The sequence below is a fragment of the Lacerta agilis genome, chromosome 4 (assembly GCF_009819535.1).
Source record: "Lacerta agilis isolate rLacAgi1 chromosome 4, rLacAgi1.pri, whole genome shotgun sequence".
Classification (NCBI taxonomy): domain Eukaryota; kingdom Metazoa; phylum Chordata; class Lepidosauria; order Squamata; family Lacertidae; genus Lacerta; species Lacerta agilis.
This window is the reverse complement of record NC_046315.1, coordinates 8,348,931-8,369,003: the sequence shown is the minus strand read 5'-3', so window position 1 is coordinate 8,369,003 and position 20,073 is coordinate 8,348,931. Positions and strand designations below refer to the sequence as shown.

The window sequence follows — 20,073 nt, the reverse complement described above, 5'->3', positions numbered from 1 at the left end:
ATTTTGCCTAAACTATTTTCACATGCTACTTTCACCAACATAAAAAGGGAAAGGGAAAGGGACCCCTGGCCATTAGGTCCAATCGTGTCCGACTCTGGGGTTGCAGCACTCATCTCGCTTTACTGGCCGAGGGAGCCGGCGTACAGCTTCCAGGTCATGTGGCAAGCATGACAAACCAGAGCAGCGCACGGAAACACCAACATACGCCTTTTAAAAAGCACGCCTCACCCTAGAATATGCCTGTTTGTACACGGGTTGCAGAACCGTACTGCAAAATTTGAAGGATGTCTGTATTCTGTGTTCTACCCAAATTTGCTTCAATTTTTGCAAGCCTCCTCGAGTCCGGATTCTGGGGCAGAGTAGAAATAAAGTAGGGTCACCATACATTTCCAGGATTTCAAAGGTGGAATTGATGTGGAGGGGGGGGATTCCGAAAGGTGGCGCTCTGTCCTGGATTCTGCCGTTTTTGTAAAAAACACACACACACACACACAAAAACACTAAACAGCTCTCAAGTTTTCCTTTAAAAAAACTCAACCATTTTTTGGGGGGGGGGGGTGGTTCCTTAAAAAAGCTCAACAATTTTAGGGTCTTCCTTAAAAAAAAGTTAAAATAACTTTTGGGGTGTCCTGGCTTTTACTTTTTGAAATATAGGAAAATAGGAAGAGGAGGAAGATTTAAAGTTCTGCATCATTTGGGGAAACGAGAATGAGGCAGGCTCGCTTCTAACGTTAAACAAACAGAATCCCCCACCCGGGTGTGTCAAAAGATGTCCAACTTGTGACAGCCCGCTGCACAGTCAGTGAAGAGGATGAGAGGAAGAGCAGAAATGAAAGCCAGGCAAGCTTACGGGGCTACTTCAGTGGAGGCGAGGTGTTCCAAGGAAGGCATGGAGAAAGTGGAAGCGGTCCCATGCTGCCAGCCAGATATGGACCCCGAAAGTGTGACAACGTCGTAAGGCCCAGGGAGGAAATCTCAGTGCCTGCTATAATTAGACGCTGCGAAGGGGATGCGGTTTCTCAATTAGCAACCACGCGACTGAAAGCTCTCCATGGCGGGGAAATAATTGTTGGATTTCCCCCAAAGGGACTGGCGGTTCCATTTGGCAGAAATTTCCCCGCAAGTAAGGCTTTACCACCTTTCCTGCTGGCCCTGTAACGGCGGCCTGACAGCCAGAATCTAACGCGAAGCTTTCCTTCCTTCCTTTTTACCCGCCGTAGGGGGAAAACACAGCCAGTGGGGTTGTTCTAGGGCAAAACAAACCAACAGAGGAGGGCTCTGAAAATATAAGTAAGGCAAGACAAAGTTTTCAGGACCCAGGCAGCAGCGAAATGATACCGAATAGGATGGCTATTTAAACACGAGCATCTAAGTGCATGTGCATGGAATTGCAAAATGCAATTGGCAAAATACATTTGCTCCAAACCACAGCCACAATGTGGAAGACTATAGATCAGTGGTAAACGATTTGCATGCAGAAGGTCTCACCCCTTGGGAATGCCTAAAATCCTCGACAGTCGTTGCCAATCGGTGTAGACAATACTAAGGTAGATGGATCAATGGTCTGCCTCGTCTGCCTATATTTCTATGGCCACATTCACATCACACCTTTAAAGCCACTTTAAACAGCCATGGCTCCCCCCCCCCCCTGAGAATTATGGGAGCTATAGTTCGTTAAGGATGCTAGGAGTTGTTAGGAGGGCTCCTATTCTCCTCAAAGAGCTACAATTCCCAGAGCCGTTCAACCACGCTAGGTGCATGCAGCCAGAACCAATGGCAGGCAGAGAAAACTAAATCTAGCTTTGCCCCCCTGCAGAGTTCTGCAAGGGCAACGCTGAGAGCTCATCCAGACTTGCCCTTGCCCCGCTGCTTCCCCCCAGAGAAAACTGATCTTTGCTGCTGAATCGTCGCAAACGTCAATGGGTTTTTTTTCCTCCAGGTTGACATTTGCTCAGATTTATCACTAGAGAGCGGGTTTTCCTGGGCACAGAGAGCAAACTGCTCAGACTTGAGCTTAGAAGGTGTGGGAAAAGCAAAAAACCACTCAAGCCCATGCTTTCCAGGCATGAGAAAAGCAGAAGTGCAAACCCGCCAACTGCTCGGAAAAGTTGGGACAGCCCATTTTTCCCTGCGAGAGAACGGCGACCATTCCTGGGCGCCTTGCTCTAGTACGATTTCGGGCCGACATCTCGTCCTGAAAAAAACGTGATTACTTCCGGGTCCATGATCTCAAACAGGTCACGTGACTCACATGGCATTTCAGATCCGGAAGACGGCTTCCCAGATTTGGGTCATGTCGTGTCGGAGGGTATGGAAGTGTGGATAGCCAGCGCTACCCCCTAGATTGGTTGAAAGTTAAGTAGGCACTAGCTAAGAGAGACTTAATTTGACAGGGCTGCACCCCACTAGCTGCTATGGGCCAGACTCCACTGCCTTTTTGTGATATTTACCGGTTTCTCTTCTGCAAAATGGTTATTTTGTCGTGCCCTCAGCGGTTTTACGTTTCCTAATGTGCTGCAGCTCCCGGGCCTGAGAAAAGTTGGGAGACTCCTGCAAACCTACTGAACACTCAGCAGCACAAAACAATTACAGCTTGTGATTGCAAAAAGGTTAGAAATTATTGGGAAATGATATATAATGCATTGAAAAAAATGTTTTAAAAAAACTTTTGTTAAAAGAAACCAGAACCATCCCCGTATGAATTTTAGGTCAATGTATAAAAAAGGGAAAATGGAAATTATTATGTACGCAACAACAGTGGCAAGAATTACATTAGCAGAAGCTTGGAAGACAGAAGAAATACCAACAAAAGAACAATGGCAAGGGAAACGTATGGAATATGCAGAACCGGCAAAACTAAGAGATAAACTACATGAAAAAGACAACGAAGATTTTAAAAAAGAATGGGAACCATTTACAATATGTATGATGAGACAACATAAAGAACTGGACTCATTGGCAGGGTTTGAGTAAACGATCACAATTGTATATAATAAAAAATAAGATTATATGCATTGGGGATGTTTTGGGGAAACAATAAGCAGGCGAACAATAAGGAAAACTATTAGAGAAATATTGTTAGAGGATGTATAACGGAAAAACCAATAATTTTTTAAAAAACAATTACAGCTTGTGGCTGTGCTAGAGCTGCGTCCACACAGGGTGCAAATAAACTTTTCATAGCACTGCACGCGAGGCAAAGTGCTAAGTGGTTTCGGAGCCAGCCTTTAAAAAATAAAATAAGACGCTGTTTTGCAGCCAGCAGATAAGGCGGCTGTTCTTCCTTAAGAAGACGCCTCTTCTTTCCAAGCCTGCCTACACAACTTGGGTTTAGTGCAGAGGGGTTTTTTGTTTTGCTTTTGGCTACGCTTATTCCTGTTTCCTGAGAAAGGCTGCAACCAGGGGAGAGACAGAAGAAAAAAGTCCACCCAACCCACTCATCGCGAGGGGGCCCTGCGTTGAACAGCGTGGGTGGTTTGAGAGAAGATACTGATTTGAACGGAGGTAGGAAAACTGGAGCCGAGTGTCTTTGGCACAGCCTGTAGGACAATGAAAGAGTTCAGTCTCAGCAAAAAGTACCTGCGCCAGAATGTCAAGACATGATCGTGTGATTTTAGGATAAGGTGGCCACAACAAACACAGCACCAAAATATTATAATAATAATAATAATAATAATAATAATAATAATAATGTATTAGCAGAATACAGAAAATTTGCTATTAGGGGACTGGCTAAGCACTGAGGAGTAACGGCGGGATACTGAGGAGAAAGGGGGTTGGAGACCGACTTGGAAGAAAGGATCAGGAGGTCAACTGATCTACAGGTGAAACTCGAAAAATTAGAATATCGTGGCAAGGTTCATTTCTTTCAGTAATTCAACTTAAAAGGTGAAACTAATATATGAGATAGACTCATGACATGCAAAGCGAGATATGTCAAGCCTTTATTTGTTATAATTGTGATGATTATGGTGTACAGCTGATGAGAACCCCAAATTAACAATTTCATCAGCTGTACACCATAATCATCACAATTATAACAAGCAAAGGCTTGACATACCTCATTTTGCATGTCATGAGTCTATCTCATATATTAAACTCCAGTAGCTAATGAAAACAATTGCTTACATAAATGGACTTTTCCACGATATTCTAATTTTTCGACTTTCATCTATACACTTTAGACTGAACTAGCCTCCTGCTATTTGAAAAGGTCCATCACATCTCTCTTTTCCCTTTCGCCAATAACCTTTCCCTGCCCGTACATTTCGCAAAGCTTTCACTTTGCTCTTATCTCACCCCTCCCTCTCCAGCCCGATCTGTCCTCTAGTTCTTTACATTGGGTTGCCATCCTTTTCAGGCTCACGGGCCAATTTGGGGTTTCAGAGTCCGTCCGTCCCAACCCTGCCCGGTCGGCCACCCTCCCCCAGGAGACCATGGCGTGTAGAAGCACGGGCTCCGCTTTTCCGAGGGATCTCCGCAGAAGTTGTATCCGGCAGAACCGATAGGAGCCTCGAAAAGTGCAATAGAGCTGAAAGAGGAAGTGGGAAGGAGGGTCACACTCTTCCAACTTCCTCTTTCATCTCTATGTACTTTCAGGGGGAGAATAAAGGTAGCTGCACTCATGACCAAGGGGACAGTGAGCGTATGTGCATGTGTGGGTGTTCAGAGCCTTTGTGGGTTCTAGGGGAGGCCTCAACAGCATCTGAAGGAGAAGCCACGGTTTCTTATTGAAAGGAGCACACCCAGACTCATAAGGAGCACTGGCCAATCTCTCTTTCATAAGAACATGAGAAGACCCCTGCAGGATCAGGAGAATGGCCCATCTGGTCCAGCATCCTGTTCTCACAACCAGATGACTGGGGGGGAAAGTCGCAAGCACGATTCGAGCACAAGAGCCCTCTCCCCTCCTGCAGAACGCAGCCATCGTGCCCAACATAGCTGTCAAGTTTTGGATTTGAAAATAAGGGATCAGCAGCCTCACCTATCCCGGGGACAGTCACATGACAGTGGTGGGCGGAGCCAGAAGCAAAAGTGGGCGGCACTGGTGTGAATGCGCGCACTAGACTTACTGTATTTTGGGAACGCTGCCCGTGGGCTACGATGCCTGTAAGTGTGGGAAATGGCTCCCACTTGCTTTGAGGCTGCAAAGAGGCGAGGTCTTCCCAGTCCCTGGCCAGCAGGGGGAGGGAGAGGAGCTGCTTCCTTTGAAAAAATGGGAAATTAAAGGGATATGAAAAATAAGGGATAGCAGCGGGAAACTGCTTGAAATAAGGGAGATTCCCGGGGAAAACGGGATACTTGACAGCACTGGTGCCCAGTAGACATCAACAGCCCTCTCCCTCTGTGTTCTTCACCTGTCCTACAGCAATAAGGACGATTATCGCAACAGGGGAGAGAGTGGTTGACTTTTTATAGAGATGCTGAGAAGGAATGGTCAACAGTGCCACCTGGGGGGGAGAGCCAAGCAATACACACAGATACAAGATGCTTAAGTGGACAACAGAGCGCTTTCGGTTCTCATACTTCACTTCCCGGAGTGTTCTCTCAAGCGGCCATTTAATTACAAAACACTAAAATCACCATTTAGAAAATATTTGACACAAGTTGTATTAGAGCCTTCAGAGGATATCTACTTGAAGTAGTATTTCAGCACCAAAAAAAACAAACAGGGCAGTTCAACTGATATGTATATACAGGATACATCAAAAATGCTTATTTATAATGAAATCTATACAAAAAAAAATATCACGTTAAAAAACCAGTTCCTATATACAGTTCTTTCTTTTCTTTTTCTTTCTTTTTTTTAAAAAAGCAACGTCTTCATTACTAAGTTGTACAGACTGTTTCTTACTTTTTACTACGGTTGATTCAGTCCACGCAACACACACCTTTTTAAAAAAATGTATTATTCGTTGTGCAAACAAAAATGGTAAGGCTTGGAAAAGGATCATCTCAAGAAACAGAAGGTCAGTAATTTTAAGGTGGTTTTTTTTTCTTTGTAAAGTCTCTTAACAGTCATAATTAAATTTCCTCTTTTTTAAAAAGAAAAAAAGCACGTAAGAATAAAAGAAATGTCTGAATGTCACAACCCACAACACAGTTCCTCTCTTGGATTATCAATGCCCTTTGTTCTGTTTTTGAGATGTATTTCTCCCACCCTGCAGCTTAAAGATCAAACCGTTTCGCTTTACCAAAAAAATAAAATAAAAATGTATTGAGGTTGCTGGTTCTGTTTAACAGGACCAAGGAGTGTCAAGCTGGAATTCTCTATTCAGGTTTTCCTATTTTGAATAAATAAAAATAACTGTAAATGTGGGACGATTTCATCTATGCGTGGAAGAAATATGATTTCTTGGTGTCCGATCCATTAAGAGGATCTCCTCGCAGCGTGTTTTCCCTGTGATCCTGAGTGTCCCTGGACAATACTGCTTTGTGTTTAGAAGCGGCCAATCTTCTTAAGCTTATTTGAAAATATTTTTTTTTTAAATGGCACATCAGTGCAGGGAAGCCACAACACACACCAGACAAAATTTCTTAGTTGCTTTCCCAGCACCAAAGGACCTAGGTATGCTACGTTTTTTTAAAAAATAAAATAAAAATAAAATTACAAACATCTTGTGATGGGAGTTTCATTCAACTACAAACAGAGACTGCTGCTGCAAAAGACGTTTTTAGCAGCCGGTCCAGAACGTCGCAGCAACAAAAACTTCGGTGACACCTTTAAGAAATAAAAACCGCAGCGTGTTTGTCTTCTTTGCTTGGAAAAAAAAAAAATACATTCCCACTGTCGTATACGGCTAAACCGGAGCGGCAAAACCATCTCCCTCCGAAATCGTTTCGCGACCACTGCTGTCCCCCGCCAGCGTGCCGATCCTTGGCAAGACACACACCCCAATGCCTCCGAGGGGGGAAAGTGCTTCTGGAGAATACTACAAAGGGAGTCTTCGACACCAGCAGCTGAGTCTTTGCTTTGCCTTCCCGGGACCTCCAACCTTTTAAAAGTGCACGCTGGCATCCCAGGCACGCTACGAGAGTTCGGAGCTCTGCATGGGGCTGGGCTCAGTCCCGTCCTCGTTGCCGCTGTCGAGGTCCTGCTCCATCGCGGTCTCCTCCTCGTCGAGGCGCTGGCTGGTGAAGTTGTTGAGCTCGAGGAGGCCGCTGGGCTCCACAACCACGTTGGAGGTGGAATGGCAGGCCACGGAATACTGAGGGATCGTCTGGAAAAGGAGGAGGAGGAGAAGGAAAACTGTTCATTAAGCATAGCAAAGCTAAAGGAAAGCAAGGCGGAGAGAGCTTAAAGGCACTTTTGTGCTAGGCTTCTCTTTTTCTTTTTAATAAATTTATACTTCTCAGATATACTGTACACATTTAATTCATTTTACAATCATTTTGACATTCTAAAACATGACTTCCTTCCCCCTCTTTCTGCGGCTCCTTAAATTTATCTTTAATCTTCCGCACATCCAAATTAACTTACTCATTTATTTATCTTTAAATATATACTCTTATGTAGCTGCAGGTTATTACAATAATCTTGCCAGTGTTCTTATATGTTTACAATTTATCTGCAAATATTCAATAAACCATTTCCATTCTTTTATAAAAAAGTTTGCTATCCATTTTTGTATCCATTCTTCCATTGCTGGGACTTCTTTTTCTTTCCATTTTTGGGCAAGTAGCATTCTTGCCGCTGTAGTCGCACACATGAATAAGTTTCGATACAATTTATGTAGCTCTATCCCTATAATTGGGACACGGGTGGCGCTGTGGTCTAAACCACTGACCCTAGGGTTTGCCAATTGGAAGGTCGGCGGTTCGAATCCCCACAACAGGGTGAGCTCCCATTGTTCAGCCCAGCTCCTGCCCACCTAGCAGTTCGAAAGCACATCAAAGTGCAAGTAGATAAATAGGTACCACTCTGGCGGGAAGGTAAACGGCGTTTCCGTACGCTGCTCTGGTTCACCAGAAGCGGCATGCTGGCCACATGACCCAGAAGCTGTCTGCAGACAAACGGCGGCTCCCTCAGCCTATAGAGCGAGATGAGCGCACAACCCCAGAGTCGTCTGCGACTGGACCTAACGGTCAGGGATACCTTTCCCTGTACCTTTATCCCTATAATTCCCAAGAGAAAGGCTTCTGGGTTGTTGTTGTTTTTACAAACATTATTTTAAACATCCTCTTCAATTCATTTACAGGTGGGTAGCCGTGCTGGTCTGCCATAGTCGAAACAAAATAGAAAATTCTTTCCAGTAGCACCTTAGAGACCAACTGAGTTTGTTCTTGGTATGAGCTTTCGTGTGCATGCACACTTCTTCAGATACCAATTCATTGTATATCATTTCCCAGCACGCCTTAACCTTACTACAAGACTACCACATATGATAAAAAGAACCTTCTTTCTCTTTACATTTCCAACACTTATTTGATTTAGATTTATACACTTTTGCCAGTTTACTCGGTGTTAGATACCATCGATGTATCATTTTCATATACTTTTATCTTAAACCATAGCATTTTTTTGTGCCAGGTTTCTCTGGCCCTGGAAGCCCCAGGATGATCGCATGGAGGTGGTTCCAAGGGTTGGAGTTACACGTGTTTTTGTGGCTAGGCAGAACCCTTGGAACCAAAACCCTGCGTGCGATGCAATCATACTGCAAAATAAAAGGAGAAAGGGCAGTTTCCTGTAACCTTGTTTTGAGCTATAGTTCCCACCAGCACAGCATGTGAGTATGGAGAGAATTGCCTCCAATTTGCTTCAGGGCTCAATCCAAGTCTAGATCTTGAAAGCCCCGAGTGGTCTGAACACTTTAGGAAGTTGAAGTGGTGGGTACAACACTGCCAGGAGGTATAGCTGTCTATTGGTCATCATGCTCTTAGACACTGATTTTTTTATTTTTTATTGTGATGGCAGCAAGGGCAGGGCAGTCACAGCTGAGAAGAGAACCATTCCAGGACACATTTCTATCCAGACTTCCCATAGATCCACAGGGCTTTTACAGAACTCATGTTCCAAGTGATGCACCTCTACAATGGAACAAAAATGCATCTTTGGTTGTCATCAGATCTTCACACTACTTACTGCTCTGAACTTTGTATCTGCGCTCTAGAGAAAAATCCCCTATTATGTTATTCTCCAGCAATATATATTTATATATATATATATATATATATATAGAGAGAGAGAGAGAGAGAGAGAGACTAAACAGCCCAGGATGTGGTGGAGGGGTTTTGTTATTGGGTAGTTTTTGTTTTCATTTTTATTATGTATTTTGTTTTTATATTGTGATTTTATGCTGTAACCACCCTGCGACCTGTGGATATAGTATAGGACAGCATACAAATTTAATAAATAATAAAACATTAACTACAGGCTGATGTATCAATCTTACACCACTTATTATATGCCAGGAAGCTACATTCCTGTTTTTGTTACTTACTAGTTCCAATTCATCAATCTAAACACATTTCCCCCCTTGGTGCAGTATATATGGACTATGGAAGTATGATCCTGTGGTTTAAATGTATCTCACATCTGATTGAGCAATCAGGCTCTTCTAATACTGTTGTACCTTGGAAGTCGAACAGAATCCGTTCCAGAAGTATGTTCAACTTCCAAAACCAAATCGCGGCTCCTGATCGGCTGTAAGAAGCTCCTGCAGCGAATGAGAAGCCACAGAAGCCCCGTCGGACGTTCGGATTCCAATCGAACGTTCGCAAACCAGAACAATCACTTCCAGTTTTACGGCGTTTGGGAGCCAAAACGTCCGAGTTCCAGGGCGTTCAGGATCCAAGGTATGACCGTACTTCAACTGGGTGGGTTTGCAGCTCAGCACAGCAACAAGCAAAGTCCCCTGCCCTGTGCCCAAGCCTGGGCAAGTCTGAAGAACCAAACTTAAGAACTCGTGTTGTTCTCCAATGACCTTTGAAGGTCAGTGCAGTAAGCATGAGCCCCACCCCTTTTTCTCTTCAGAGTGCAGCTGGGCAGGGTAAAAAACGAAGGTCAAGGGACCCCTGGACGGTTAAGTCCAGTCAAAGGTGACTATGGGGTTGTGGAGTTCACCTCGCTTTCAGGCCGAGGGAGCTGGTCTTTGTCCACAGACAGATTTCCGGGTCATGTAGCCAGCATGACTAAACTGCTTCTGGTGCAGCAGAACACTGTGACAGAAACCAGAGTGCACAGAAACGCCGTTCACCTTCCCGTCGCAGTGGTACCTATTTATCTACTTGCACTGGTGTGCTTTCGAACTGCTAGGTTGGCAGGAGCTGGGACAGAGCAATGGGAGCTCACCCTGTTGCGGGGATTCGAACCGCCAACCTTCTGATTGTCAAGCCCAAGAGACTCAGTGGTTTAGACCACAGCGCCACCTGCGTCCCCACTGTGTTGTTTTATGCGGTCTCCATGGAAAACTGTAAAGGACCCCTAGTCAAAGGTGACTAGGGAGTTGCAGCGCTCATCTCGCTTTCAGGCCGGGGCAGCCGCCGTTTGTCCACAGACAGCTTTCTGGGTACTGTGACCAGCATGACTAAACCGCTTCTGGCGCAACAGAACACCGTGACGGAAAACAGAGTGCACAAAAACGCCGTTCACCTTCCCACCGCAGTGGTACCTATTTATCTACTTGCACTGGCACGTTTTCAAACTGCTAGGTTGGCAGGAGCTGGGACAGAGCAATGGGACCTCACCCCGTTGTGGGGATTCGAACCGGCAACCTTCTGATCGGCAAGCCCAAGAGACTCAGTGGTTTAGACCATAGCGCCTCCTGCGTCCCAGCTGGGCAGGAAGGGGTTGGGAAGACTAAGGGGAGGAACCAAGGGCAAGCGTAAGTTTCTGCTGACCACCAACAATCTTTATGGCCCCCTCCCAGGGTGTCTCCCACAGTTTACCTGGATCAAGATCTCCGTAGGAATCTCCTCTACTTTCTTTGGGGCGATGTTCTGGATGCGAATGAAGTGGTTGCCGGCAGCCGGGGTGCCCTGCTTCCTCTCTGGCAAGGGCAGCTTGACGGCAGGGGGGCTCGAGGCAGAGTCCAGGCGCTTGGGCTGCTGGAGGACCGACGCTGCCATCCCGACCGTGGCCACTCTCAGCACCGAGGCGGGCACGGATTCCGCTTCGCCGGGTGGCCCGCCAGCAGCAGGGGAGGCCTTGCTGCTTGGCGGGTCCGCCGCCACGCGGTCCACGCTCGTGTCGATCTGGGCTTCCATCATGGACATTTTCAAAATGTCCGCCACCGCCGTCTTTGCGGACACCTGGGCGGGAAAGAGGTTCGGAAGGGGCGGCGCCAGCTTGGGCACCGCGCTGATGCTGGTCACCTTGGAGACGGTGGGCGGCTGGTGGCCTTCAAAGGTTATCTTTGTAACAGAGGATCCTTGGGTTATGATGGGCTGGTGCACCTGGAAATTAAACGTTACAGGCAGGTTGGCTGGAAGGATGGCACTACTTAAACCTAAATAACAATAACAAACACCAGCAATGGGGGCGTGATTTTGAAAGTCAAAGTGTTGTAAGACAGAATAATCCATAGCAACATAAGGGGGATATTAAGTTAAGAGGCAGGAGAAGCTTCCAGACTGCGAAGTGCCTTGCTTAGGCATCTACAACCAGCAGTCCCGTATTCCTTTGGGATTTACACCCCCCAAAGCACTGCCCTGTTCAATTCCACCCCTGCCCAACCTCCAAAGGCTCAGAGAGCCAATTTCAAAAAGAGAGGAGTGACTTTTTGCCCCTAAGTGTCTACGGCAATCGATACGTTTTTGCCTGCTAATTAATTTTTCCTTGGTTCCCCTTCGTGGTTTTTTTGCCCTTCCCCGAGGAAAATGAGGCTTGCTCTTCTCAGAGAAAGCAGTTTTTACTAAGCTGAGGGTGATGTAAAACGACAAAGGAAGACGTACAATGGAGGTCCTTAGAGTGCCGCCGAGGCCTTCGTCTTTACGTTCCACAGAAATTAACAAAAAAAGGTATTACGGGGACAGAAATCAATAACTTTATACCTAAAAAGAAGAACAAAACAAAAGTGAAAATGAAATAAAATCAGGAAATCGGTCCATGCAATGGCAGTTGCAAAAGATCTGTATTTAGAAAGCGTCTGAAACTAACAGAAATCACAAGCCTGACGGGGCTTCTCTTCCTAGCACAGAGAGGGGTTGCTCTTTCCTTGCACCCATCTCTAACTTTCAAAAAATAAACTCCTGGCACAGCTTAGGTTAAACGTGAGCTTAATCACTGCAAAACTATGAAGCTAAATGGGTGACCTTGGAGCCAGACACTCTCTCAGCCTAAGGGTCACAGCTCAGATCAGCTGCTTTGCATGCCAAAGCTCCCAATTTCAATCCCCAGCAGCATTGCCAGGTAGGTCTGAGAGAGACCTCTGAAACCACGGAGAGCCTCTGTCAGTCAGGGTAGATAATGCTGAGCTAGGGAGACCCACGGTCTGACTGCATATGAGACAGCTTTCTATGTTCTTCCTATCCTACCTCACAGGGCCGTGGCGAGGATAAAATGGGGACAAGGAGAACCAAGAACACCACCTTGTGCCTCCTTGGAGGAGAGAAGTCATCATACATACAGAACGATCACAAGTTAATGTGCATTTAACCTGCACAATTTCTACCACTGAAGGCGGGCTGGTTGAGACCGTGCAACTTAAATCCAAGCAAGGTGGAGCATTTAAAAGTTCCTTTGGTTCCGGGTCCGCTTGGGCTTCCCTGGCACAGAAAGAGACGCGAAGCTCTCCGCCTTGCTATTGGGGTGGAGGGACGACAAAACCCTCTTGGAGCACATCCAAGATCCTGCAAGATCTCTGCATTCCAGAGTGGGCACGCTGAGTAGGCCTTGCCCCCCAAGCATAGAATCGTAGAGTTGGAAGGGAACCCGAGGGTCATCTAGTCCAACCCCCTGCAATGCAGGAATCACAGCTAAAGCATCCATGGCAGATGACCATCTAACCTTTGCTTAAAAACCTCCCAGGAAGGAGATTCCACAAGCTCCCAGAGAGAGAACGTTTCACTGTCTAACAGCTCTAACTGTTAGAGCAGTTCTTTCTGATGTTTAGTCGGAATCTCCTTTCTCGTAACACGAAGCCATTGGTCCGAGTCCTGTCGTCCAGAGCAGGAGAAAACAAGCTTCTTCCCTCTTCCATGAGACAGCGCTTTAGCTATTTGAAGATGGCGGATATCTGAAGCAAGGTGGAGAGCTTAAAAGCTCTTTTTGCCCTGGGTTTGCGTGGCAGAAAGAGAGCTTTTAGCCTCTCTGCTTTGCTTGGGGGGGGGCAAGACCTGCTTGAAAGGTGTGGGCTCTGGCAGTGCTGGGCATGCACTCTCTCTCTCTCTCTCTCCCCCCCCCCCACCTGCCAGACATGAGACGGCTCTAAGAGTCTGAGTTCAGGTGGTTTTGGGGTTTAGCTGGAACCCCTGGACCCAAATCCCTGCGAAAGATATGACTGTATTGTAATAACAATTGTAAGAGCAGAGGGAAGGGCACTTGGGAACACGAGCACAAGCACGGAAAGCCTCAAAGCCCCTACATATTTGCCACTGATTCTCTGCCCTCTGAGCTCTGTCCTTGCCAAAGCCTTAACTTCCTCACATACAAAGAAGATAGCCCTGTGTTGCAAACTACAAGCAGGATATGAAAAAAGGCAACACGTGGACCAAATAATGTAGGGCAAAAATGTTTCTTATTAATATCCTTTATATGATCCTTTAAATGATTGATTAGATGTATACATTCTGTTTTGTTATTCTTTATAGTTACGAACTGAAGAAGATTACACCGAAACAGTGTACTTATCCGGAATGCTGTCTTTGCTGCCTATTATTTGACATTATAAAGAAATTTCGCTGCATATTATTTGATGTTAATAAGAAACATTTTGCCCTACATTATTTGGTCCGTTCAACATGGCAGCTTCTACGGGGCCCTCAAGGCAAGGGGAATTCCTCCCTCTCCTCAACCCCTCGCAGCACCCCCAGCACCCAGAGTCCTTTACCTGGCTCGCCGGCTGGTTCTCGGGAGGGGCGGGGAGCTGCATCTGTCCCTGGGGCGGCTGGGGCTGGACGTAGATCTTTTGGGCGGTGGGCGCCTGCTGCAGCTTAGGCAGCTGCTGGGTGGTCTTGACGGCCAGGACCTGGACCACTGTCTGCTGGGGCTGGGCCACCAAGGTGGGCAGCTGCCTCTCGCGGGCTATGGGGTGGTGGGGAGGAGGAGGAGGAGCAGGTGGCGCCGCCGCCTGCGGGGCGTCCAGCTTGGGCTGAGCCAGCTCCTGCGGCAGCGGGGCGAGCTTCTGGTGCCGGATGGAGAGCTGGGGCATCTGGGGCAGCTTGTGGGGCAGCTGCTCTGCCTGGAGGTGGATGGTCTGCTTCTGCTTGGCCTGGAAGCACTGGAGGGTCTTGACCTGCAGCTGCGTCTGCTCCAGCTGGGGCGGCTGGCTCAGCTTCTGCTGCTTCTGCGCCTGCACCAGCGCCGAGCGGTAGAAGAGGCCCGTCTGGGGGTCCAAGGTGTCCATCTCCTCTACCTCCCCTTCCTCTGTCCCCAGTTGCTCGCTGTGCTTGGTGAAGGCCGTGTGGCTGCTCAGGGCCTTGATGCACACAGAGGAGAGGGAGCAAAAAGAGGTCAGCATTCAATGCAGAAAATCCTTTCCAGTAGCAACCTTAGAGACCAACTGAGTTTGTTCTTGGTATGAGCTTTCGTGTGCATGCACACTTCTTCAGATACACTGAAACAGAAGTCACCAGATCCTTAAATATAGTGGGGGAGTGGGGAGGGCTATTACTCAGAAGGGTGGTGGGAATGGGTGATAGGCTGATAGGTGTGGAAAACCTGTTGACGACTCTTAACGGCTGCAATTAGTCTTGCAGGGAAAGGGAAGGGGTGAGATGGCTAAAGATAGCTTTGTTAAGTATAATGAGATAAGAATCCAATGTCTTTGTTCAGACCAGGTTTCTCCATGGTTCTAAGTTTGGTGATTAGTTGCAATTCAGCCACTTCTCTTTCCAGTCTATTTCTGAAATTTCTTTGTATTAAGACAGCTACTTTTATAGAATGTCCTGGGAGATTGAAGTGTTCTCCTTTAATGTGTTCATATGGGATACCACTCCCCATATGAAACAGCCTGGACCCTGCAATCATCATCCGAGTGTTAGAATTCTTCTTCTTCTTCTTCTTCTTCTTCTTCTTCTTCTTCTTCTTCTTCACGTGCCTCCTCCACGAGAGGTCCGGAGGGTGGCAACACGAGAATGGATCTTTTCTGAGCTGGCTCCCCGTTTGTGGAATGCTCTCCCCAGGGAGAGCATATCCCTATGTGCCAGGCAAAAACATTCCTATTCTCCTAAAGTTTTGGCTGATTGAACAATCTGTGGTCTTTTAAATGTGTATGTACGGGGTATTATTATTATTACAGTGGTACCTCCGTTCTCAAACTTAATTCGTTCTCAAACTTAATCCGTTCCAAAGTCCGTTCCATAGCCAAAGCGTTCCAAAACCAAGGCGCGCTTTCCCATAGAAAGTAATGCAAAACGGATTAACCCGTTCCAGACTTTTAAAAACAACCCATAAAACTGCAATTAAACATGAAATTTACAATATAACAAGACCATTGATCCATAAAATGAAAGCAATAAACAATGTACTGCAGTCACACAATCGATCAGTAGCTGAACTGAGTTCCACACAGTCACAAAAACAAAACAAAAAGAGCCACAAAAACGCAAAATAAATAGCAAAAACAGACAGACCTCAGCGTAACACTCAAAACAGAAGTGTGGCACTCAAAAAAAGAAAAAGTTTGCAAACCGGTACACTTACTTCTGGGTTTGCAGTGTTTGGATTCCAAGTAGTTTGAGTACCAAGGCGTTTGAGAACCAAGGTACCACTGTATTAGCTTCTCCGGGGAGTTTCCAAATCTCTAGCACCACCACCTCAAGAGGGGAAACACAGCCAGATACCAGAGGCCCAATCAGCAGAACCTCCCTGGAGCGCAAAAAGGCTGCGTTGGAGAGATGGTTACTGACCTGCTGCATGATGTGGGTGATGGCGCCCGTGGAGGAGGCTGGGATGGATTTCACCACTACCGACGTTTGCGTTGCTGTCTGGGACTGGGCCACGTGCTGCAGCAGAGTTCGCTGGGGCTGGGAGGACTGCTGGTGAGGCTGGGACCGGTGGCTAACTGGAAGTGAGAAAGGGAAGGAAGGACAGGAAGAAAGAAAGAAAGAAAGAAAGAGAGAGAGAAAGAAAGAAAGAGGTCAATGGTAGCCTCTCAGGGTGCGTCACAAAGCTGCCTGCTCCGCTGGAATTCTCATGAAGCCATGGAAAAGTTGAGATTTAAAGTAAGTGTGTTCAGACAGCAGTGCTAGTCTTACATGCTGGGGTCAAAGGGGCGTGGATCAGCCTTTGCCTCTAAGTGCCTTGAACTACAACTCCACACAGCCCTAGGGCTGGTGAAGGCTGATTTACAGCTACAGGCAGGTGGGGAATGTCACCTAAAGTGACAGTGTGTATCTGGGAGGAGCAGGTGGGGCAGGAAGGAACAGAGAGCACCACTTCTAAGCGGCCACCACGTTCCAAAACTTGCTCAAGAATGCCAAAGAGTACAGCACGGAGTGGGGTTGTACACTGCAAGGATCCCAGCCTGCACCTTTCTCCTACGTGCACAGACACACACACACACACCGGGTCTCCGTCAGCAAGTTTCAGGGGGGAAAGAGCGGAGGTCGTCCTTGATGCATTGTCGACCCCACCTGCGGAGCTTTAACTTCACCCACTATAAATGGAGAAGAGGGTTGTCGACAGCTACTAGCCATGATGGTCATTGCTCTGCCTCCACGGTTGGGAGGCAGCGAGGCTTCTGAATGCCAGTTGCTGGAAACCACAGAAGGGGAGAGGGGGGGCACTTGCGTTTGAATCCTGCTTGTGCGTTTCCCATAACGAGCATCTGGTTGGCCACTGTGAGAGCAGGGTGCGGCACTACTTGGGTCATTGGCCTGATCCAGCAGGCTCTTCTTATGTTCTTATGGCCAATTGTTCTTGGCCATTTGTTCATTCCTACGGAGAAAAGCAAAGGGTGGGTGGGATGGGGCCAAATCTGCTCCCTACCCTGGGATTCCAAGTCTCCTCCTGCTGAGTCTTTTGAGTCACAGTGGCGCTTGACAGAAATGCTGCAAGCTGCTTTTCCACAGCTACCCCCAAAACAGGTGGAGGCTTTTGAAGGCTCAGGAAAACCCAAGTCCCCATCAGAATGTCCCGTTTTCCCGTCCTTTGCAGGTCAAGTGCACATGCAAGGCGCCTTTCAGAAACCTACACACTAGCCAACGATTGAAGAATGGCAGATGAAAATGATGGACTATATGGAGCTCGCTGAGATGACCGGGAAACTTCGTGACCAGGGGGACGACGCAGTGGAAGAAGAGTGGAAGAAATTTAAATTCTACTTAAAAAATTATTGTATGATTGAAAATTAGATATAATTTGGAAGAAAAGTTAGACTGTAGATTTAGAGTTTGGTTAAGTGTTTAGGAATTGTGAAAGGATGAGTTAAGATATTAGATAAGAATATTGATTAGGTATTTTTTATTGTAAAATAAGATTTTTTTTAAGATGTAAAGAAATTACTGAAGATGATTGACAAGGAACGCAGGAAGGAGATATGAGAGGAAGTCAATATACAATGTAAAGGATAGCAGTTAGTGATAGTAATAAGTTTTTGTTTGTTTTTATTGTAGGTTAGTTTTTTATGGTTGTATTGTTTTGTATTTGTTTGTTTTTGTGGATTGTTGTTGGTTTTTTTATAAAAGTTAATAAATATATTAACAAAAAAAGCCTACACACTAGTAAGGGTCAGGAACAAAACCACATTCTTAACACCCTGTGCAAATACACTTAAGTTGGTAACACAGTGTTAAGAAGCGCCTGACAGCTGGGTCAGGCCAAAGGTCCAACTAGCTGAGCATCCCGTTCTCACAGTGGCCAACCAGATGCCTACCAGGAACCCTGTGGACTCGTCCTGGTTAAAGGTGCCATGTTTTGGGTCTTTTCTATCATCTTCTGTATCCCAGCAATGGCACAAGTTAAACTCCCTCTTGAGTAATTGCTTTAAATAACTCTGCCCTCGCAGAAAATTCTGTACACCAGGAAACTCAAAGGAATCCTGGTTAATCATTGAGAGTAGGCAAAAGCCCAGCAATGCTATGCTTTTTTTTTTAAAAAAAAAAAACAACAACCAATGTGTAATTTGTTGGCACAATCCAGTGAGAGAGAAAGGGGGGGGGGAATTGCAGGCAGTCCTAAATCTTCAAAGGAAGTGTGGGAAATCAACAGGCTCTTTAAAATCCAGCAAGTTGCCTAGGAATAGAAGCTAGAATAGCTCAGTCATTAGAGCATGAGACTCTTAAATCTCAGGGTTGTGGGTTCGAGCCCCAAATTGAGTGAAATATTCCTGCCTTGGGGGGGTTGGACTAGATGACCCCTGTGGTCCCTTCCAACTCTACAATTTGCCCAGGCTAAGATCCAATCAATCTCCACGCCTCTTCCCCAGTTACATAGTTTACATAGGGGCCTTGTGAACAAGCCTCTTTGTGTTCAGAAGCCTCCACATGACTACTGAAGCTATCAATTCTGACAACTGCTACAGTCACCCACAGAAAGCCTCCTTCCAGACCCTAGAGCCACCAGTCACGTGCATGCCCACTCCCTGCCAGGCTTTTCTTCACTTCTTGCAATGGCGCAGAGGAACAAGTAGTCACGGCAGCTTTCTAGTTCTCGGGCTAAAACAAAAGGGCTCATGGTTGACAGTAGCAGCTGTCAGAACCAACAGCCAATACAATCAACTGGAGACTTCAAACTGCTAATCTATAAGCACTTGAGAGCAAAGCTTTCCAATGTAAAAAATAAAATAAATTGGAAACTTAATGTATCGATCCAGATAAAATGCTGGTGCACATCAGCACTTCCATGCTCTATCAGGTCACCCCAAGGACCTCCAGAACAGTCTATAAATTTTTAAAATGCCTTTTAGAAATAAAACATCTAACCTATGTGGCTTTGGAGGTATTCTTCCGAATGTGAAGGAATACAGTGCTGTCTTCCTGAGTCTGCAGATAGACAAAAATGTTAGAGATACGAGAAGAGGCAATTTGCTCTGCTCATCTCCAGCCAGCGCTTGCTCTAAAGCAAAACCAACTATTTATGGTGATCTGTCCAGGACAGGCGTCTCCCCCAGCCCTACGGTGGGGCTTGAACCTGGGACCTTCTGCATGCAGAGCAAGTGCTCCAACCAGCGTGTTGCAAAATGTTCCTCAAATGCAACCAGAGCGCCGGCTAGATCAGAACGAAGACTAACCTACATCTAATCTAGCATCCAATGCCAGCTTCAGCGCACGTTCAGCAGGAGTCAAGCCATGAAGCAGAGAGGAAGGGTAAGCTATACAGCCACAGAGTGCGATTTGGCAGGCACACCAAGGAAATTTTCAAGCATCAGGAAGGCAGACATCAACTGCTCTGCATTGCAGGGGGTTGGGCCCAATGACCCTTTGGCTCCCACCCAACTCTACAATTCTACGGTTCTGTTTGACAAGAGTCTGCGGCAAGCTATTCCACAGGCTCCATTATTTGGGCCTGGGTGTGCGAGAGAGGGAGAGTGGGCGACAGGGAAGACATACAGCAGCTAAGAAAAGCAGCCACCTACAATCTTCCCAGATGCACACCTTGGAGACTGCCTCCTTCCCAAATACAATCCGTAACGCCAGGCAAAAACAGGACCTGCTAGGCATGAAGAAGGGATGGGAAATGGAGAGGCCTTCACAGTACTTCCAAAACCTGGAGGTGGGAGTTTGTTGTCCCCCTTTTTCTTGGAGGGGACCAAGTGTGGGTAGTGAGAGAGGCACTCTGCATTTACTCAGAAGCTCCACTAATTCCTGAACGTGGTTCAGCTGCAGGCTCCAAGATGGAGCCGTAGTACAAATTACGCCCCAACTCTTATTCTCTCTAGCCACTCCCCAGAGTTGGCACTTACTTCTTTCCAAGATCTGTCAGCGCTCAAAAGTAAGAATTTAACAGCAGCCCTGCTGATCAGACCACAAGGC

The 20,073-nt window shown here is 46.6% G+C and overlaps 1 protein-coding gene across 7 annotated transcripts in view; it reads right to left on the bottom strand.

The window, feature by feature from the left end:
* Positions 1 to 5,526: 5,526 nt before the first annotated feature.
* Positions 5,527 to 20,073, bottom strand: part of EMSY (EMSY transcriptional repressor, BRCA2 interacting) — a 44,090-nt gene continuing 29,543 nt past the window's right edge. For 2 of the 7 annotated variants that reach the window (XM_033145986.1, XM_033145987.1), the window contains exons 18-23: positions 19,024 to 19,083; positions 16,892 to 17,038; positions 16,009 to 16,163; positions 13,989 to 14,576; positions 10,888 to 11,394; positions 5,527 to 7,220 (exon numbers count right to left, since the gene is read on the bottom strand). In XM_033145986.1, the coding sequence (XP_033001877.1) occupies positions 7,029 to 7,220; positions 10,888 to 11,394; positions 13,989 to 14,576; positions 16,009 to 16,163; positions 16,892 to 17,038; positions 19,024 to 19,083 (1,649 nt within the window). In that variant the 3' untranslated portion in view covers positions 5,527 to 7,028. Of the gene's footprint in view, positions 7,221 to 10,887; positions 11,395 to 11,892; positions 11,992 to 13,988; positions 14,577 to 16,008; positions 16,164 to 16,891; positions 17,039 to 19,023; positions 19,084 to 20,073 lie in introns of those variants that run through there. The other 5 variants (XM_033145990.1, XM_033145991.1, XR_004426409.1 and 2 more) reach the window with 4 other exon arrangements.